At 49.4% G+C, this 21,720-nt stretch overlaps 1 protein-coding gene across 2 annotated transcripts in view; it reads left to right on the plus strand.

Moving 5' to 3' along the window:
- Hspa12a (heat shock protein family A (Hsp70) member 12A) overlaps positions 1–21,720 on the plus strand; it is a 158,327-nt gene that overhangs the window by 66,181 nt on the left and 70,426 nt on the right. The window contains exon 1 of one of the 2 annotated variants that reach the window (XM_028880997.2): positions 20,384–20,690. The exons of the other annotated variant lie outside the window; for it this stretch is intronic. Within the exon in view, the coding sequence (XP_028736830.1) occupies positions 20,648–20,690 (43 nt within the window). The 5' untranslated portion in view covers positions 20,384–20,647. Of the gene's footprint in view, positions 1–20,383; positions 20,691–21,720 lie in introns of those variants that run through there. 2 annotated transcript variants of the gene reach the window in all.

Raw genomic sequence — 21,720 nt, forward strand, 5'->3', positions numbered from 1 at the left:
GTGCCGCATCCATCCTGGGGTCACAGGTCCTTGTCCTCAGATTAACCTTGCTGCCTCCTCCTCCCAGGGCCTCCATTGCCTGGGCCAGGTCCCCTACAGTCAGGAAAGAAGGCACTCTAGAGGTTCAGCAGCCTGTTAGAACCGGACTGAGGCCTCCCTGCTCAGCCCTCAGGGGCCTGCAGCCCCATCTTGTCTATCTGACCATCTGAAGGTCATGATCAGGTGGAAGCCACAGCAGACACAGGCTTCCAGCCTCAGGACTCTCAGGCCCCCACGCTGGCACAGCCTGGCTTGGCTGTCAGCCTGATGGATAGATCTGTCAGAGGATGACTGGTAGACGCAAACCCAGAAGTCCCTGGGGGCCCTGCATATGCCCACGCTAACCTTTTATTTATAAATCCCTGGCATTTTGTTGAAGTCTTTTTATGAAATGGTTAGTTTATTAAGTTAGGAACAGGCCCAGAATGGATTTGAGATGATTTGAGCCACAGATATACAAACAGTGCTCCTTGCTCCTAGCAAGAGAGATTTTTTTTTTAAGAAAAACATGATTAAAAAGAAAGGTATTCCCATGAGCCAGGCCAAGCCGATTGAATCACTGGGAAGAAAATGACAATCTGGGTTAGAATTTTATATTATTTCCAGCCACCAAAGCCACAGGGGAGCTGAGAATTCTTCTAGATGCTTGTGAGAAGGGAGCAGACATCACAGGAAATCTGGAGGATGCTACAGCCAGGTGCTGGGGCCTGTAGGAGTATATCCTGGAGGCCTTCCTGGAGAGGAATGAAGCCCACCCAGGAACTCATTTTGGCTGCTCTCCAAGCCATCAGCCAGATTACAGTACCCTTGTTAGCTCGAATTGCAGTTTGTTTTATTTAACAATTGAAGTGGCTGATCTTGTCAACTTGACAGCACCTAGAATCCTGAGGAGATTAATCCAGTAGGAAGACCCATTCTATACACGGGTGGCACCATCCTCAGGCTGGGATCCTGCACTGTATAAAAAGGAAAGCGAGAGTTGAGCACCAGCACTGATCTCTCAGCTTCCTGACTGTGGATTCAGTGTGACCAGATGCCTCTCGCTCCTTCTGCCATGACTTTCTCACCATAGTGAACTATACCCTGCATGAGTGTGAGACACAGTGAAACCTTCCTTCCCCAAGTTGCTTTTGATGTCACAAGACAAGTCACTAATGCAATGATGTGTGTCCTGGGAATCCAGGAATGTCAGTTCACAGAGACACAAAATCCCAGCCAATGAACGTACTATACAGTTACATTCTACTTGTCTCCAAATTCCATGTGTGTTGTTTCCAATACTTTGCAGTTGTTAGTCATTACACAATGGCATTTTGCAATAATGTTCATGTCTGTACACCAATTGTTAGCTGTGTGGCTCCTGAACCAAAGTACATTTGTATGCCGTGATTGCTGCCATAGAGTGTTACAAGCCCATGAGTTTTCTCTAAAGTGGGTTTTAAGGGCATTCAAGAGCTGGGGAGATGTGTCTCAGTGAGTAAGGTTCTCTCTGTGCAAGATGAAGATCTGAATTTGGATCCTCAACATGCAGAGTAATGCCTGGCACAGTAGTTTACACCCATGACCCCAACGCTGGGGGGCACAGAGGATCCTTGGAGCTCAGTGGCCAATTGGTGATTTCAGTGAGAGACCCTGTCTCAAAATACAAGTGGAGAGTTGATCGAGGAAGAACTGATGTCAGCCTCTGGCTTCCACATGCTCATGCCTGGCTGGGTGCCTGCACATACACACGCATGTGCATACGTAGCAGCACTAACACACACAGCATTAAAGGAACTCAACATGATGAAATGCCTGCCGGTTGGTGAGACTCATCCCTGGCAGTGAGCAATTCATGACATTAACTGTCCTGTGGCCCCAGCCCCAGATTTGGAGCACAGAGCCCTCCCCTCCACAAACAGGAAGTGAGAGGGGCCCTGCCGAGCCCCTCCTGGAACGCAGAAGTCCCGTTAGCATTTACATCTCACCCATGACCTTCCTCCTCCCACAAAAGCCCGCTGTTTCCTCAGCTTCCAGACAATGGCTTTCATAATTCATGGTGATGTTGGATGGAAATAAAGCTTTCATCTATGCTGTTGTTAAGCCTGAATTTCTTGGAAAACCTCAGATGGTCTTTTCCTACTGAGTTGAATTTCATAAACCCAGAAAAATACTCAGTTCAGAGCACATTCTGTACATGAGGGAGAGGAAAATGGCCTCTTTGTATCTGCTTGGAGGTAGAGCTTCAAGTTGGGCCAGTGGCCAGTCATGGGTTTGTCCTGGGCCAAGATCCCTCATAGAGGGTCCTCCAGCGCTACCCTGCAGGAGGCGGCTCCACCCTGATTCTGGGAAGCTGGTACCCTGTGGTCATGGAAAAAGAGGATCATGTCACACCCCCAAGACAAATGTAGTATGTGCATGGGAATGAGGTCTGCAGGGCCAGCAGCCGCACTGTGCCACCCAGGGTGGTTTATTCACAGCAAGTCTTAGCCTCTTCTTTGAACTTACTGTTATTTTGCTGTTGTCATTGGACAATGATCGTTTTCACTGGCATAATTAGAAAACAGTTCGTTAAAAATGCTTTTATTTTACATTTATTGGTTTTGTGGTATGTGTGTGTAGGTCAGAGGACATGTTGGGGAGTTAGTTCTGTCTTCCTACCATGTCAGTCCCAGGGATCAAACTCAGACTGTAGGTGCGGCAGTAAGCAAGAACCTTTACTTGATGAACCATCTTGCTGGCCCAAATAAGTTCATTCTTTAAAACAGTGTGTCCTGGATAGTTTCATGTCAACTTGACACAAGCTATAGTCATCTGAAAGGAGAGAACCTCAATTGAGAAAGTGCCTCCATAAGATCTGACTGTTTCAGGGCATTTTCTTGGTGATTGATGGGGGAGGGCCCAGCCCATTGTGGGTGGGGCCATCCCTGGGCTGGTGGTCCTGGGTTCTATAAGAAAGCAGGCTGAGCAACCATGATGAGCAAGCCAGTAAACAGCACCACTCCACGGCCTCTGTATCAGCTCCTGCCTCCAGGTTTCTGCCTTGTTTGAGTTCCTGTCCTGACTTCCTGCCCTGACTTCCTTCAGTGATGGACTGCAATGTAAAGTGTAAGCCAAATAAACCCTTTCCTCCCCAGCTTGCTTTTGGTCATGGTGTTTGGTCACAGCAATAGAATCCCTGACTAAGACAACTAGTTACAGTTACTTATCCTCCCTTGGCTCACATGTGCTGGGAGAAAGAAGAAAACAGATACGTTCTGAAACTGCAGTCTCCCACCAGGCACAAGTTCCAGATGACTGTGGAGTCGGTGGTGTCACCCACTCTAAACAGGATGCTTGTCCCCACACCCTGTCATCTCTGTCACTGTCTCAACAATACTTTATGAACCTCCACCTGCCAAGAACCGTGTTAGAGGTGACATGATGTAGTTATTGTCCCTGAGATGGTGACAGTTGGGTGTCAGAGCACAGATAAAGAAATCAACGCTGAGAAGAAAAAGAGCTGTGCTCGAGATGGAGAAGCCTGGCTGTGATGGGTGCGGGGACAAGGATGAACAACTCCCAGAGAAGACTTCCGCAAGGGAGCCGGTGACACCGGCTAAACTCTGTGGAACAAAAGAAAGTTCTGAAGGAAAAAAAAGATCATGGGGACTAGGAGATACTTTTGCTAGCAAAGTACTTGTAGCTTGCCACTAGGCACAGGAACATGAGTTTGATCCCCAGAACCCATGTAAAAGACAAAACAAAACCAAGAAGGCGGGGCAGTGGTGGGTGTGTGTAACCCCAGTGCCAGGGAGCCCAAGGATGGTGGTCCCTGGGGCTCTGTTGTAGTAAGCCAGCTTGGCCTGCTTGGCGAACTTCAGGCCAGGGAGGGAATCTGTCTCAAGACCCTCCCCCACAAAACCACCACAACAACAAAAACAGACAAAAAGCATACACAAAAGTTTATGGTACCTGAGGAACAACTTCCAAGGCTGCCTTCTCGTCCCCACATTTGGGCACGCCTGTTCCCTCCTCCTGCACACTAAACCACCCCCATGGATGAGAGGTGGTTTCCAGGCAATGTGAAAATGGAGGCACATGAGACTCGGAGGCTGTAGGTGGGAAGGAAGGTCATGGGCTGGCACAGACCTCAGATGCTGAGAAGGCTGGCGTCGTTATGGCTGCATCCAGGAGGCATGAGGAGGAAGTCAAGACAAAGTGGGAACAGGCCGTGATTGGATTTGCATCTTATTAAAAGACACTTTGGCAGCAGGATTTTAAAAAAGAGGTGGGGTTGTGAGTAAGGGATTGGTACTAGAGCCAGGGAGACCAAATGAAAACACCCTGCTGGAGGACACGCTCGTGGAGCTGAAGAGAGGTAATTGTTGGGGGTGAAGTAGGGCCAGCCCATGTTGCTTTCAGTATGTCACTGGGAACATGGTGATGGAGGCTGTGCTGTTGGGAGCCCAGCATGATGTCTGTGACACTGGAGGAACCTAGTGACTATTGTATGTAACCTTTACAATCCATGATATAAGGTCAAATAAACATTCTTATAACATCCCAAGATAGATGAGAAAGTCAGACCTGCTGGTGCTTTATCCAGAAAATGTCTGAGGGGTAGGGCTGGAGATGACTCTGAGGCTAAGAGCTCTTTTAGAGGACCTGAATTCAGTTCCCACACTTATGTCAGGCAGCTCACAACCTCTAATAATTCCAGCTCCAGGGAATCTGACATGCTCTTCTGGATTCTGCATCACCTGTATGCACACGAGACACACACACACACACACACACACACACACACACACACACACACACACACACAGAGAGAGAGACAGTAGAAAGATGCAGACAGCATATAGACTCACTGGAGATGCTGATCACTCAACCTGCAGAGGACAGCCTTGATGTGGTTTCACTGGGAGATGATTCCTCTGAATCAGAGCAGGTGCTGTGGCCACAGAAGATGGAATAGATCATGGGAAACAGTAGACACCATCAGTTTGAGGAGATAACTTCCACTTTGCAAACTGAGACTTGGTGCTGTCAAAGTGGTACTTGCTTCGTATCCATGTCTTCTTATTCTTTGCTGAAAAGGACCCTGGTTTGATTCATTCTCGTGAGAGATGACTCCATCTCCAGCTCAGGAGTAAGAGCCAAGTCCATCTGAGCCTGTTCCAGGAGCTCCATTGTCTTTCTCCATGACTGAGTCCAGCTGTAGAGTGATGTGATCTAGTTTCACCCAGTGAAAAGTACATTGAAGTTCTCTGGGGTGTCTGGGAAGAAACACTGTCTTCTTCCTCTGGACATTTACAGAATCTACACGGAATGTGGCTCTGTAGCAGCCATCTTACTGCCTGTGGGACTGGGCAGAGCCAGAGAGGAGGAGCCAAAGGGTAGGAGACAGTTCCTGGCTGTTGAGTTGGGTGCTTTATCATCATCAGCTGCAGATATTCCCATGGCTACAGGAACATTTCTGGGTGCAAGGACAGATGTACTTCCCTCTGTAGAGGATGGAAAAAGACCACCGGGGAGATGTCTATGGGTGGAGCTGCTGATGTGAGACAATGACTGGAGATACTGAAATTAGCTGGCTTCCAGGTATGGCAGGAATTTCCACATACAGCCAAAGATTCAACAACATCACCCCGAGGCTTCACCTGACTTTGAACTTTCAGGATTCTGAGATCAAGGACAAGAGTCTGCAGTCTACACAGGCCTGCCTCCATCCCAAAGCACTCCAGGGTCAGCCTTTCCCACCTTCTCCTCTAAGTCCGTCCTTTTTTTTTTTTTTTAATTTTTAAATTCAGTTTCTATGATCCTTTGAAAAAAACCTGAACTAGTTCCATGTGCTGATATCTACCCTTGGATTATGAATAACATCTTATGAACATATTCCCTCTCCTCTCCAGAACACAATCATATGCATATACACACAAGTACGTTTGCATCCAATAACACCCAGACCCCACCTCCCCAGGCCCAGACGGTATCTCTGTAATCCCTACTTGCCTGTGTCTTGGGGCTGACCAATAAGATGAACTTTGGACTTGAGCTGAGAATTCCAGCTATGCTGCCCCCTGGCTGGGTGGTCCTGGGCAAGTAATTTGTTCTCATGACCTCAGCTCAGAGACCACCCAGAATGAAAGCTATCCTAGAGCTGGGTGTAAATAGGTGGTCCACAGAAGGTAGTCAGAAGTCCGAGGGAGGGGGGGGGGGGGGGGGGGGTGAATCAGTTTTTTTTTTTTTTTTTGAGGGAAAAGGGTGGGTCCCAGAGGTGAGCCAGAAGTCCGAGGGAGGAGGCCAGGACACAGACGGGGAGGAAGGGGACTGATCATGGGGCAAGGAGGGCATCTGGAGTTTTTTTTTTTTTTTTTTTTTTTTTTTTTTTTTTTTTTGAGGGCAGCGGGTGCAGCAGTTGCTCAGAAGGCAGGTGTCGGCTGGGAGGGTTATTTGGAAGGCTCTGGAGCGGCTGAAATCTACACAGCAAGGCCCCATCTTTAGAGTATCAGGTACTTGGAAACAGACCTTTTGGATGTTATCCTTGTCTCTAAGCTACTGCTCTTGCTTCTGTTGATTCGGTATTGAAAGAATTGTTTATTGGTTCTACTCTCATTGTGGAAGAAAAACAATACAATCTGTTGAAAATGAGAGAAGTATAAGAAAAAAAATATCCATTTCACTATGTAGCCATAACTACTCGGTGGTGGTGGTGGTGGTAGTGGTGGTGGTGGTGGTGGTGGTGGTGGTGGTGGTGGTGGTGGTGGTGTGATCCAGGGTCTCACTATGTAGCCCTAACTGGCCTGGAACTCACTGTGTAGAGCAGACTGGCCTCAAACTCACAGAGATCCTCCTGTCTCTGCGTCCAGACTGGGAGTACTGTTCTTAATGTGTCAGCACTTTAGTATGTTAGTGTATTTCCTTCTAGCCATCTCTTTTTGTTTAGAGCTGGGGGAGGTGTCTCACTGAAGTTTCCCAGGCTGCCCTCAGACTCTGCTAAACTGGTGTGTTCACCGAGGCCATGAGGAACCTTCAGAGGCTAAGGCCAGATCTTCAGCACTAAGGCCAGAGTTCATTTATCCCTGGAGACAGCAGCTCACGGGACACCAGTGTGCCAGTCATCACACCATGTAAATGTTTTTGGTGGCTAATAACACAATACCACAAACTGGGTGGCTTATTTAAAAATGAGTTTTTATTTTAGACCTCAGTTCTGGTTGGAAGGCAAGTGACTCCACGTGGGCACACGGTCTTCATCACAAGGTAGGGGACAGTGATCAAGATTCCGTAGTTCAGCTGGCATTACGATTGCTGTGATGAAAAACCATGACCCAAAGCAAGTTGAGGAGGGAAGGGTTTATCTGGGTGGCATTCCACATTATAGTCCATCACTGAAGGAAGTCAGGGCAGGAACCTGGATTCAGGAGCTAGTGCAGAGGCCATGGAGGAGTGCTGCTTACTGGCTTGCTCAGCCAGTCCAGGGATGGCTCCATTCACAATGTCCTGGGCCCTCCCCCATCAGTGGCTAATTAAGAAAATGCTCTACAGTCAGATCTTATGGAGGCATTTTCTCAGTCAAGGTTACTGCCTTTCAGATGACTGTAGCTGGAGTTTTCTCTCTGGGTCCCACCAAACCCCGGAAGTCCAACAGTCCTCTTATAAAATAAACACACAGATGCTTATATTATTTACAAACTGTATGAGCATGGCAGGCTTCTTGCTAACTGTTCTTATATCTTAAATTAACCCATTTCTATAAATCTATACCTTGCCACGTGGCTCGTGGCTTACCGGCATCTTCACATGCTGCTGGTCATGGCGGCGGCTGGCAGTGTCTCCCCCACTCAGCCTTCCACTTCCCAGAATTCTCCTCTCCTTGTCCCGCCTACTTCCTGCCTGGCCACTGGCAATCAGTGTTTTATTTGTACAGAATGATATCCACAGCAGATGACTCTAGCTTGTGTCAAGTTGGCATAAACTAGCCAGTATAGTCTCTTACAGAGCCATCAAGGTTGAATGATAAGGCTTTTCCCAGATGTCATTATCCTAACCATCCCAAAGGCCCCACCTCTAAATATCACAGTCAGATTAAGTTACTGTGTTAAGTTTCCAGCTTTGTAATGCTTCACAGTGGGCAGTAACCATCCACAGTTTCAGAAGGAACAGACCAAGTTTGAATCACAGTCTAGAGAGGACCCCTGGAGTGCTGGGTCCACTTCCTATTTACTAATGGCCCCTTCTGCATTATGCCCGGAGCTGCCTGGTTCCCAGCATTAGCACTGGTGTGCACAGAACTAGCCAGAATCATAGGCTGCACCCGTGGCTAACCTGTAGTAAGTCATGGAACTACCCTGAGCCTCCACACCCTGTTCTGTACCATGAGAAGGGTGTCATTTTTCTTTTCGATATGGAAGGCTGTCAGGAGAACAGATGACTTAAGTATAATCCACACAGAGTTGTATATTTCATAGAGAAGTCCAAAGACAATGCCTGGAACTTTGTCAATGCTCAATAAATATTGACATTGGTAATTGGCACAGCTTTCTACTCCAATTAGCCCGACTTCAACTCTGGGAAGTCATCCTTCTCTTTGGAGACTGGTCTTCAGAGACAGAGCCCATGTCTTCACATTGTTGCCTTTATCCCAATGGCCTGGTTAACACCCATCCCTGATACATGCTTATTTTAGTGTGTGAATGGACCACTACCACTTGGATCTATGAACCCTTCCAAGTAGTTAGCCACATCTGAGCATCTGTGCAATTTTCAAAGACCTGGAGCAGAGTGAGAGATGGCCACAGGTCTAGGGAGATGGGGCAGGAACAAAATTTACCTCAGGTGCGCCTGTGCCCTGAAAAGCATGCTCCAAGAAAGACAGCCATTCTTGGGTTGCCCTGAAAAGCATGCTCCAAGAAAGACAGCCATTCTTGGGTTGCTTTAGAGGCTCCAGAAGGCCCGAGACACAATTTGTGTCCAAGTGTGAAATTCCTCGGCGCTAGCACTCAGTTGTAGTGTTTGCTGTGGTCACAATATCTGCTGAAGGAGTTTGCCTCTGACCTCACACACACTTGGGCCAGTTTGTTTTAAGTTGCAGTTTCAAGAGACAGTGGTGTCATTAGGAACCAAATCAAATAGCAAGAGCCAGAGCTGTGCTAGGGCAGGACACAGCTCAGCCCTGCCTGGAAGTGAGAGGCCTCGGCTTCTACGCAGAGCTTGGAGAAAGAGGGAGACAGGGAAGCAGTGACAAAGCCCTAAGAGAAGCCCAGACAGGACACAACATCCCTCGTTAGTCTCTGCCTGCGGGGCTGTTTGGTCTGTCCGCAGGTACTGTCCACGCCTACGTAGGTCTGACTTGAAAATTATGAACTATTCCCACTTAACAGTAAGTGGCATTTACCTATGATGTCAAACCCCCTCCATGTTTGTATCCGTAGAGTGCTATGTAATAGTCTTCTTTCGACATAGAATAAATTCTAAGAGAAGGATTTGGTGGCTTAATCAATTAGGAACAAGGTCTTGTTTGTTATATAACCCAAGCTGGACTTTAATTTGAAATCCTCCTTCCTCAGCTTCCTGAATTCTGGGATTACAGGTGTGTGCTACCACATCCAAACCCAGCCTGTTTAAAATGTTAGAAATGACGTAGTTTATGACGGTCTGAAAACATAGACTTGGCACTGACCTCACCACCATGGGTGTTTTCATTTTATCATTTACCGTGTGCTCACCATGTGTTTAGCTGTGTATGTACATACATGCCAGCTGCTGAGCAGGATTGATGACACCTTCATGCACCTTTTTAACTGTTTATTTTCTTCTTGGGTATATCTCCTTGTGACTGCCGAGCTGGGCTCAGGGAAGGTTCAGATGGGCCGTGAGACAGTGTAGGGTGCTGCTGATTATGTGGATAAGACCTATCTCCCCATCCGTTTTCTTACCATTTCTGATTTTACTTTCTAAAACACCAGACTTGAGTTTTATATTTAATATGCCAAGACTCCAAGTTTTCTCCCCTTAATTCTCCTCTTGCTGTAATCTTAGAAATTCATTTGGATGTGAAGCAAAATAAGAAATATAGTAAGAACATTTATGAGGTAAAGTAGAACCTTCTCACTTTCATCCAGACCTTAGCATTTCTCAGCTTCATGCCAAGAGCCATGATGTTTTTATCTAAGTTCTTCTACCTACCAATAAAGACTCAGGAGTCAGATGTTGGAGAAAATCTGCTAGATCAGAGAAGCTGAGAAGCAACTAGTTGACCTTCTTCCTGGAGACCCAGCAAGAGAGTGTTCTCTCCATTTGTACCAAACCAAAAAGACCCAAGAATCTCTAAGTCCCTCTCTATTTCTTCCTGAGTGTCTCTCTGTCTTCCCAGGCCCTCCATACTCTCTATGGCTAATTCTTGTCAACTAGTCACTGGCCCCACCCCCTGATCCAAGGTTAATTTTATTAGCACGTCTCAGAGTTTTCACGGTGCGATCAACTATCCCGAAACACAGCCGTTTCCCCATTCCTGGATGAAGACTGTTGAGTGGAGGCTGGGTAGGGAGGAAGCTGCTCCTTCTCTTCCTCTCTGCACCTACCAGCTTGGGGAGGCCATGGGTGGACTCTCGAGCACTGTTGGATACATAGCCACTGGCGAAATTGCAATAGCTGATCCCTGGGTGTGGTAGAGGAACAGGCTGAGCCCATGTTGTTCCCAAAGGCTGCCTCTTCTCTTGTGCATGACAAAGGGAGCTGGGGAAGCCTGGGCATCAGGTAGGCTTAGGTGACCTTTCAAGACTACACAGCAGATATGTGGAAGAGACTGATCTTGGAGGTCGGATGCTTCATTGAGTCAGTGAAGAGCTCACTGCATGCTGTGTGCCCTTCTAGGCCCCTTCAATCCACCCAGAAGAAGCTCCAGGGTAAGGCTGGCCAAGACCCGGGCATGCTCACATGCAGAGCCCTCGCTCTGACCATCTTGGCCTTCATGCCTGTGGGCTTGCAGGACCATGGAGTGTATGACAGTGTCAGAGTGCTGAAATGGGGAATAGCAGGGTGTCTTCTTCCTGACCTCACAGACTGGCACCACATGGCTAATATCCCTACAGCAGGTGAGCCAAGGCTTTTGTTAGTTTTACTTTTAAATTTATTTTTCCCAATTTACAGGTGTTCCAAGTAGAGTTTGATTCAAAACATCACCACCACCATAGGGCTGACGATACATGTCAGTGGTAGAGCACCTTCCTAGCAGGTTTGAGGGTCCAGGTTTAATGCCCAACACTGCAAAACGAAACAACCTGCTCTCCCACCAAACATCTTTTGGGGCATGTAGGTGTGTGCACTGCTGCTTTGCCAGGCAGAGTGATAGCTGTTCATGGATAACAGCCAACTAGAGTGGCCAGCACTGATGGAGAACTTCCACTGTTGCGGAAACTGGGTTAAGCGTTAGATAATAGGCTGCTGCAGAGGATTTAGTATCTGGGGGCTTTATCAACCTTCTTTTAGGAATGAATCAGAGAAGAATGGTGACTCACTTAAGGATGCACAGCTAGGGAAGGATGGAACTGGATTCAAATCCACATAAAAACTCACTTTCCAACCCACACCTTTATCCTCTCTGCCCCTGGCTGAGGGTAGGAATGTGTGGAACAGTTTACCAATAAGTTTTCCATTCTTGGGTGCTATCAAGGTCTGCCACGATTTTGGTCATATCTATCTGTTTCTTTCCCCACCCCAAGGTCACATTGGGTCCTTGTCTGGGTAAACTTAATGTCTCAGCACAGTGTGGGTTCCTGAAAGTATCTGGGAGAGGATGGGGGACCATGAATGGATGACAGACATGGAGTGCTTCTAGAAACCATGAGGTTTATGCAAACCAGAGGCTTAAAATACAGAGGATCTAGAGTCTGGGGAAATGGCTCAGTGAGTAAAGATGGCTCATGAGGACCCAAGTTCTAGCCTGTATCTGTTACCCCAGCAACAGAGGCAGAGACAGACAGATCTGGGGCTCAGTGGCCAGCCAGTGCAGTCAAAATGGTGAACTTCAGGTTCAGTGAGAAATCCAGCCTCAAAAATGAAAGTAGGTAAATAAGGAGGAGTAAGAATTGAGGAAGACAGCCCGAGTTAACCTTTAGCCACTACCCATACCCATATAGATGAGTGCACTCACATGAGCAATAGCACACACACACACACACACACACACACACACACACACACACACACACACACACACCAATCCACCATGCACTAAAGAAATGAATAAGAGACCTTAGACTCAGATGTATTTTGGAGCCATTGCCCCTGGGGCCCCATGTAGATGTGTGCAGTGACTAAGCAGGCCAGCTCTTGGTGGCTCCAGGCCCTGCCAGTTCTGTATCCAAGATGTCTTACTAGAGAATTGACCTTCAATATCTTATGGTGTTAAATGTTCATATTGGCATGAAGAGTATGGATGGCAGCTGCTGCGAGTCCTGTCTGGGTAAGCTGTTTTTCCTTACAGTGTTGGCTTTTTAATTAATTTGGGTGATGAGTGCCTGGGGGATCATTACTACACCCTCCCTACTTTTGTGAATGCTTACAGTTTTCCTCAATAATACACTTTAAAAGCGTTTAATAGATTCTGAGATGTTAGCTTTGTTTAAGAAACAATCACAGATAGCTCAGAGAATAGAATGCAAACTGTATAAGCCACTTTTAAACAAAGCATCCGCATAGAATGGCAGCCTGCTTGCTGCTCACAGTCTCATGGGGCTTTCACTTCCCTATCTACACTAAGTCCAGGGTAGCGATGCTTCTCTCTCCATCCTGAGACAGGATTTGAAAAAGAGGAGAGATGAGTGAGCAGAACATTTTATAAACGATTGTTTGTTTACTCATTCAACACATTCCTGGAGACCTTGGCCTGTGCATTGTGCCAGACTAGACATCTTCCTGCACCGGCTCCTTCCCAGAGGCAGGACAGGATAGGCCTGGGTTCTATGGAGACCAGACTACCCAAGTGTTCCACACGACTGTGGCACAAACCATGCCCCACTTGGCACCTGGTAAAGGGATCAGTGAATGTCAAGCTAGGAGTGTGGGGGCCGGGGAAGGGGTAGAGTCTGGCTCTAGTTCCTCTTCAACGGTGTGACTTTGACTAAAAGTTTGGCTCTCTGGGAGTCAATTTTCACACCATGATGCATACCATGGGCCGTCAGTTCCTTTCTTCCATGTGTTTACTGAGCATGTACTGAGAGCAGGTGTGGACTAATTCGGGAAGAAAGAAACCACACGGCGTGAAAAGCCCTTGTGTCAGTGGTTCCTTGCAGCCCAGGGAAAGTGAAGGATACTGCGGTTCTCTGAACCTCATCCCACACTTTGCACTTTCCCCTCTGAGACGCAGCGTCTGGAATGTCTTGTGTTGCTATGAGCCAAGACTTCTGTAGAGCCAGGGTCTGAAGGGGTCTGAGAAGGCTGCTGATAAAGTGGCCATAGATCCTTCTGCTGTTTGAAATACTTCTGAAAAATATTTGGATAACCCTCTGCCACCTGAGCAGGCATTTCCAAAGTTTACATTTCAGGCCTGGGTGACTCTGATATTTGGAGACATCATTTCCTCCCACCCTTGAAATTTGGCCCTGGAAAAGTCCTCCAGCAGCACATGTGGTGAAGTGTGTTTCGGAATGTTAGTGGAGAGGCTGATTCACCCCAGATGGGATGTGAACCAAGTGGGAAGGACGCTGGTCACTGAGGCTCAGTGCTGAGAGTGCCTCAGCGGTCAGGAAGCGTAACACAGGCCCAGGTTATGTTCTATGTCCTCTTTGCGCAATGAAGCCCTGGTCCTGTTGTTCAGGAGTCACTGTTCTTTTAGACTCTGTGGCTGGCCTGGAGACTGTCTACACAGACTATGCTGGCCTCAAACTCACAGAGATCCTCCTGCTTCTGCCTCTCAAATGCAGGAGTCACTTTTATATTAAAATCAGAAGCAGTTTTTTTTCTAGAATATTCCTATGAAAAAGCCTAGATTTGAATGCATCAGTTTCTTAAATTAAAAAAGAAAGAAAGAAAGAAAATTAAGGTTCCCACTGGAGGTTTCTAGATCTGTATCTTCAGTGGCAAAAAAAGGAAAATGTGCTTAGATCCATTTTTTTTGTGATTTATGATACATGAGGGTGTTTCGCTGTCCAGATGTATAACTTAGCTTGTTATATTTATTGTACATAGATAGCCTTGACCTAAGCTGGATGTGTTTACATGTATTGCATCCCATTATAATGTATTTACTATAGTTACAGTACTGGGACCTTTTTTTCAGGTGAAGAAATAGACCCTGTAGTGTGGGTCAATAGGTCTGTAGGTCTGGGCTGACCTCAGATTCCTGCTGGCCCCAGGCTCCCCACCTCTCTTCTGCTCCCCTCAAACCCTGTCTTGATGTGTCCCAGAATTCATTGAGCTCATCTGCCAGTTGATGGTCTTTGGTTTCTTCTGAGCTGGGGACCGGGGGATGCGCCCACCTCCCTGTCCAGGGTCACAGGCCTGACTCCTGGGTGGGGCTTAGTACAGTAGGTGACAGTGTCCCTGGCTGCCTGGTGGAGTTGGCTGGCCCTGTGTCTTGGCTCTAGCTTCTGAGTGCCCGAGTTAACACTGAAGTTGAGGCGCCTATTTTAGGGCTGGAGGACAGAGAGGGAATCTGTGGGCAGAGAAGTGTCTGTGGGCTGGTGGATGGAGGAGCCCAGAGAAAAAGGAGAAGGCCGGAAGGAAGTTGAGGAGCCTGTTGGCTTCACGTTTAACTTTTTGGGGCCAGGTAGTGTGCAAGGGCCTGGGGACTGCTTATGTGGTTGTGGATGTGGATGACCCTCACGCCCACCCCGAGAGCTTGCAACCAGAGAGGGAGACGGGAACCTGAGGTTGTTAAGTTCTGGCCTCTGTTTTGTGGCTCCTGAGTTCAGTGACCGTTCTGTGTAAAGGCGTCAACAGTAATCTTGATCTCAGAGTTTTGGTAAGTGCTACAGCAAAGGTCATAGGATTGGTCACAGGGGACAGAGGAGGGTCTTCTTGCTGCCATGGAAGGCCAGGTGGCAACCTGGTGTAGAGGACATCCAAGCTGAGACTTGTAGGAGGAGATGTCAATGCCAGGCATAACAAGCGGACAAAAGTCTCCCACCAAGATCAAGCTCATGAGGCTGGCGTGACCAGACCAGCTGGAGGCGAACTCGGAGATGGTGGCTTGGCTATGTGCTGGATGACTCTGAGGGAGAGAGAACAGAGGAGGAAGCTGTGAAGGGTCTAGAAAGAACCTGGGACAGACGAGCCTTCCCACGGGGCTGGGTGGGCTTGAATAACTGGAGATGCAGGGAGGCGCGTGAGCTCCTGGCATCACACAGTTTTTATAAAGACGTCTGAGAAGGCATGATTTCATGAAGCTAAGAAGAGAGCATGTGCCATGATTCTTTTGGGGAGACGATGCTCCAGCAGGGGACGGGTTGGGGTGGGGTGGAATTTTTGGTGATGTATATGTTCATAATAAGTGAGGGTGAGTAGAAGGTAGAAGGACTTGAAACCATCCAAGTATCAGGAACTAACCATGTAGCCCTGTCTGTTGGTTCCTTTAGCATCATGGACACCAAAACTATGTCCCGGACAACCTCAGGGAGGAAAGGCTTGATTGAGTCCATAGTTTCAGTCCATCTGTGGTGGGAGGGGAGGGCATGTCAGAGAAGCTTACCCAGCTCACAGCCGCAGAAATGAGTGGCAGAGGCTATTCTCATCACACAGACCCAAGAAGCAGAGCGCAAGACAGGGAACGGCAGAGTAACACACTGTGCTTGACTTCTGGCAACTAGGTCCCTGAAGATTCTGTAGCCTCCCCCAAATAGTCTCCCTGCTAGAGAATGAGCCTTCAGGGCGCAAGCCTGTTCAGGACATCTGAGACTCAAACCACGGCAACCCCTGGCTGATGACAGGGGTCAGGGGAGGAAGGTGGGAGCTCTCTTGATGTTGAACAATGTGGAAATGGGCCTAGCTCCATTGCTTACGGTGGGTACCTCAGCCTCTGCATGCCCCCCTCTCTTCTTCTGTGAAATGTCCAGGGCCACCAGGAGAAGGAAGTAAGCTTATAATGGCACCTGGCTGGCAGAGCGGTGCTCATCAGAGCTCTTCTTTCATTATTGCACTTGTTCATTTATTTTGTGTGGGAACTCTTGTGTGTGTTGGTATTTATCTATCATGAAGTGTGTGGAGGTCAGAGGACAACTTTCGGAAGTCGGTCCTCTCATTTGTAACTGTGAGTCCTGAGGGTTAAACTCAGATTATTGGACCTGGCCACAAGCCAGGGCATGTCTGCATGTCGTCTTCTTCTTCTTCTTCTTCTTCTTCTTCTTCTTCTTCTTCTTCTTCTTCTTCTTCTTCTTCTTCTTCTTCTTCTTCTCCCCCTCCTCCTCCTCCTCCTTCTTCTTCCTCCTCCTCCTCCTTTTTAAAATGATTTTATGTGTATGAGTGTTTTGCCTGAATGTGTGTTTGTGCTCCATGTGTCTGCAGAGGCCATAAGAGGGCACTGGATCCCTTGGAACTGGAGTTACAGATGTTGTGAGTCGCCGTGTGGGTTCTGAAAATATAACCTTGGTGATCTTAACCACTGAGACATCTCTCCAGCCTCATCAGGACACTTACTAATTTCATGGTGAGAACAGTGGCAGGGCACAGTACACACTGCATTTTATGCTCCCTTGCAAATAAAAACGAGTCTCTGCCGCTAGCGCTGGGACCTGCACGTCACCTCCTATCCTCCTCACGTGCCTCGTGTCACTGTGGTTAGGATTATCAGTGAGGGCAGATGGTGCCCAGGGCCTTTCTACAGCAGGAGGCAGATGTGGGATCTTCCTGGTTCTGACAGACTGCCAAGGCCTATGTCCTGATGCCAGGGTCAAGTGCGTGATGTGGAGGGACAGGGTACAGTGGAGAATCTGGAGAGGGACCCTGGTCAGCATGGGGGAACCGGGAAGTCCATGCTTGCAAAAAAAGTTGTTATCTGAGTGGCTGAAGGTGCCAGGACAAGGAATCAAGTGACCCGGGCTTGAAGCACGTTTCTGCCTTCACACTGAAGAGAGGGAGGGAGGAAGGAGGATGGGTGCCTGGGAGGAGGCTGCTGCAGACTCACAAGCAGCCAGGGATGGATGGATGGAAACGAGGTGTCAGAAGCAGCTCAGCCACACTTGACTTGGGGATGCCGAACACAACAGACACTGAAGGAGGAACATTGGTGGATGCCAGGTGTGTGGCTTGGGTCCTGGTGGGTAGCCTGGTGTGCGGCTAGGGTCCTGGTGGGTAGTACCGTCTAACCCCAGGAGAGAGGGGCCAAGTGCGAGAGGCCGGGAGCCACCTTGGGAGAGGCTCAGTAGCTGTGGAGTCTTGGAGGAAGGTCCAGTCCTGGGTGTGGGGGTGGGCATCCCTACAGGTAGGGCGAGAAAGGCAGAGTTGCTGAGTCAACACAGAGAGGGCAATAAATAGAGGCGTTGGGTGTTGGACGTTGTAGGGCGTGTTTTAGTTCATTTCTGCTGCTGTATCGAAAATGTCTGGACAAAAGGCAACTTCAGGAAGAAGGGATTTATATCAGCTCACAAATTCAGCTTTCCCATTAACTGTGGGGAAATCAAGGTGGCCAGAACTTGAGACTGCTGGTCACGTCACATGATCAGTTGGGAGCCGAGAGAAATGAATGCGCGCATGCTCATTTGCCTGTTTGCTTATGCCCAACTTGCCTTCTCCACTCTTTCAGAGTTCAGGATCCCCTGCCTAGGGAGTGCTGCTGCCCACAGTGGGCTTCCCACACCAAATAATGTAGATGTACATAGATGTACCACAGATAGACCCTCAGGCCAACCCAGTGTAGACAGTCTCCTATTTAAATGCTATTCCCGGGTAATTCCAGATTGTGTCAACTAATCGTCACAGCAAGCTATGGGTAGCAGCAGGGGACGGTGGCCCTGGTGCATGCCTGGGTGTGGCTGGTAGAGAAAAGACACAAAGAATAAAACGCTGTGGAAACTGAAATAGTTTGTTAATGGTCGTTCCTTGGGAGAGAGCTTAGATGGAAATGTCTGGTGCTTACTAGTATTGAAGTGGGCTGGAGAGATGGCTCAGTGGTTAAGAGTACATAGTGCTCTTCCAACGGACCCGAGTTCAATTCCCAGCCCCCACATCAGGCAGCTCACAGTCTTCTGTAACCCTAGCTCCAGGGGGATCTGGCATCTCTGGCCTCTACAGACACCTGCACTTATGTGCATGTACTCACACACAGATACACACCCATGCACATAAGTGAAGTATTGAATGTTGCACCAAGGGAACAGTGGCACACACCTGTAAAACCAGAATTATAGGCTAAAGCAGGAGGATAGAAAGTCTAAGGCCAGCCTGGGCTGCATAGCAAAACTCCAGATTCATGCTCAGTTAGGGCTTTTCCTTAGGGAATGAGGAAGTCCAGCATGACTGGCACACTAGCTCCCATCAACTCTTCTGTAACCTAGGCACCTGTCTCCAGGACACGGACTTAGTGGACAGTGTCAGTGGTTATCACACATGTCTCCAGGACACGGACTTAGTGGACAGTGTCAGTGGTTATCACACATGTCTCCAGGACACGGACTTAGTGGACAGCATCAGTGGTTATTCCTGCCTTTTCATATTATGGCTCATGTGGCCTCTATCTAGCTGCTTTCACTTAATTGGGAGGTATGAACAGAACCAGAAGGTAGCTATAGGTGGATGAAGGGCCAAAGCCAACCCTTCCCCTCTCTGTCCCAAGCTCAGGAGCATCAGGCTGTTGTCCTGAGCAACTGCTCCCAACCTCTCTGCTTTTGGGTACCTCCAGCTCCTGGCCTCCAGCTCCTTGCTGGGAACTGATCTCTTGGATCTGCCCGTGAGATAATGGGGTGCTGTTACTGCATGAAGGCCATCTTGATTGGGAGAATTTGCTCCATAGAAACATGTTCTCTACACTCTAGGAGTGGCTTCCGGGCACCCACTACCACTGCCGGGCATGACTGGCCTGGCATCTTGTCGCGCATGCTTTCTAAACTGTTCTATCCCAGGTTCCAAGCTAGGCATGATCTCATCTAATCGTTTTTAGTCTTGAGAATCTATTTCTCAGAGGGCAGTGAGGCTCAGAGAGGTCACACAGTTTGATCATGGGCTCACATACAGCCTGGGACTCTGCATTTGCGACATTCTAATGCAAATAGAAGACAGTTGTGAGCACTGGGTGATAGTTTCACCACTGAGTTACATCCTCAGCCCGGGTTTTGTCTTGCTCATTTATCATTCTCCCATCTGTCACTTTCTGAGTAGAAGCTCCTCTGTAGGCTTTGGTAGCAGACCTCTGGTCACCCCACCATCCACAGGGAGGTTGCTTGTGGAGGCAATTCCCTAGGTACCCCGGGGCAAGAGATGTTGCCTGTTTCAGTAAGTAGTGCTTACCACCCGGATGGGATCCCAGCCAGTCATTCACTTGCTGTGTGTGATATTGAAATCATAATTTAAACCTGCCACACCAGGTTTTCTTATATGCAAAAACTGACAGCTATGAGTTAAGGATATAGGCACTTCAGCATTTAGTGTCAGACCCTCTTCCCTCACCCCTGGGGAAGACCCAATAACTATGGTAATTAGATCCTTACCACTGCTCTTGCCAAAGAGTCGGGGGTACTGAGGACCCAGGATCTCCCTGGCCAGGCCTTAACAGGTGCCAGAGGCTCAGGGGTGTGTGTGTGTGTGTGTGTGTGTGTGTGTGTGTGTGTGTGTGTGTGTGTGTGAGAGAGAGAGAGAGAGAGAGAGAGAGAGAGAGAGAGAGAGAGAGAGAGAGAGAGAGAGCGCAAGAGAGCGAGCAAGAGAGAGAGCAAGAGAGAGCACGCCAGAAGGCAGAGACCGGTGAATCACTCAACCATGGAAGTCTTGAATAATTAATGTAGTATTCTCAGACTTTTAATGGGGCCAGGGACGCATCCCATATATGGAAGGGCAACACTGTCTCTGCGTCGAATACCTCTCTGGGTCGGGAGATGCTTTGGAGTCTTGCAGACAGCCTGAAGGGGAAAGCTGGATGGCTGTGCTGGGACTCGGCCCTTCGCAGGTCCTGGAGCTGTGGCCTGGCTCCTGGCCGCTGCAGGGTCTCCAGGGCTTGCCTTGGCCCGCTCCTCTGGGACCTAGGGACAGAGGTCATAGATGCAGACTGGAGCAGACACCCTTGCCAAGAAGTGCTGAGTGTGCAGTGGTTGCTGAAGGCGTCAGGCCCTGCCACGCTGTACCTTCCAGAGAGCGGGAATTCCGGGGCTGGAAACCAGACCTCGCGCGCTCCTGTGTCCACCCGGCTGGACCAGCTGCAGAGACCCGGGCTCGCCTCTAACCCTCCACCGCCCACGCTGAGTCCCTGGGCGCTACTGACAGGACGGGGCGTGGCCTTGGCTGGGCGGCGACCCGCGGGCTCAGAGCTCGGAGGAGGAGCCTTCTCCAGCCTTCCCTAGTGGCTTGGTTCCGTGGGGCGGGCCAGGGAGGAGCGCGGGGAGGAGCCCGGGCTGCGGCGGCAGCGTCAGAGCGGTGCTCCCGCTGTTCACAGGCTCAGACCCAGCTCGAGAGCCGAAGACTCGCACCGGCGGCTCCTCTTCTGGGCTGGGGCTGCAGGACCATGGCGGACAAGGAAGCTGGCGGCGGCGACACCGGGTCCCGAGGTGAGCGCGGGGCGAGGGACCCGTGGCTGCCGCTCGGGCTGCCGTGGGCTGGGAAGGATGAGGCACGCTCCGTAAAGCAGCCCGAAGCCCAGTCGAGGGCGTTAGAAAAGTGACCTCTCTGGTTCCATCTTGCCATCCCCAGCCGGATCAGAGAGCGTCTGGATGCGACTCGCGGCCCACCGGGTGGGAGGCCGCCCTCCAGTCACGTGCGAGGTTTGTGCCAGGGTGCGGACACTGCAACCAGGACTAAATTCCTGCCTGGGGCACCCTGGTTGTTTCCACCTCGGGCTAGCTCCTTGGTTAGGGCCGGGTACCAGTGCCAAGAGAACCGCCCCTCCTGTCCATCGCCTGCGCGCTGTGTCGAGGATGCTAGTGCTGACCTGGTAGATGGCTGGCCGCCAGGTGGCCCCGGGTCCCCAACGGTTCGTTTCTGTGACTCAAATGAGGCAGGGGTGCAAGCCTTGGGAAAAATCAGATTCATATCTGTCCCCTGTCTCCACCCCACCCCACCGGACCCAGGAGCCAGGAGTAGAGGCTGCAGCTGCAGGCCAAAGGGTGTCCCACAGTTCTCCCCTCATTCTCTAGGATTCTCTGAGTTTGGGTGTAGAAACTGCGGAGACTGGGCTGTGCGTTCCTTGTCAGAGGGTGTGTGTGTGTGTGTGTGTGTGTGTGTGTGTGTGTGTTGGAGGGGTGTCCCATGCGGAGTACTGTAGCCTTGCCTCTTACATTTATGGTAGAGCGGCTCATTTGGAGCATGGTTACGGCTCATATGGCAAGGGAGGGAGAGTCTAGGGATCCGGGAAGAGGGTGATGTGCTTTTCGAGCCAGAGCTGTAAATCAAGGCTTTGCCAGCACAGGGGATGGGCTGGTCAGGATTCCAGACTTCTTCCTGTGTATCTCAAGTGGGGAAAGTTGGTTGCAGGGAGGTGCCACGCGAGTCCCTGACCTGCAGAGCTTTGGATGAAGCAGATGCCTGAGCCGGTTTCCTAGGAGCTCCAAGCAAGCTGCAAGGATGACACTAAAATGCCCG

The sequence above is a fragment of the Peromyscus leucopus genome, chromosome 1, assembly GCF_004664715.2.
Source record: "Peromyscus leucopus breed LL Stock chromosome 1, UCI_PerLeu_2.1, whole genome shotgun sequence".
In the NCBI taxonomy this organism is placed as follows: Eukaryota; Metazoa; Chordata; class Mammalia; order Rodentia; family Cricetidae; genus Peromyscus; species Peromyscus leucopus.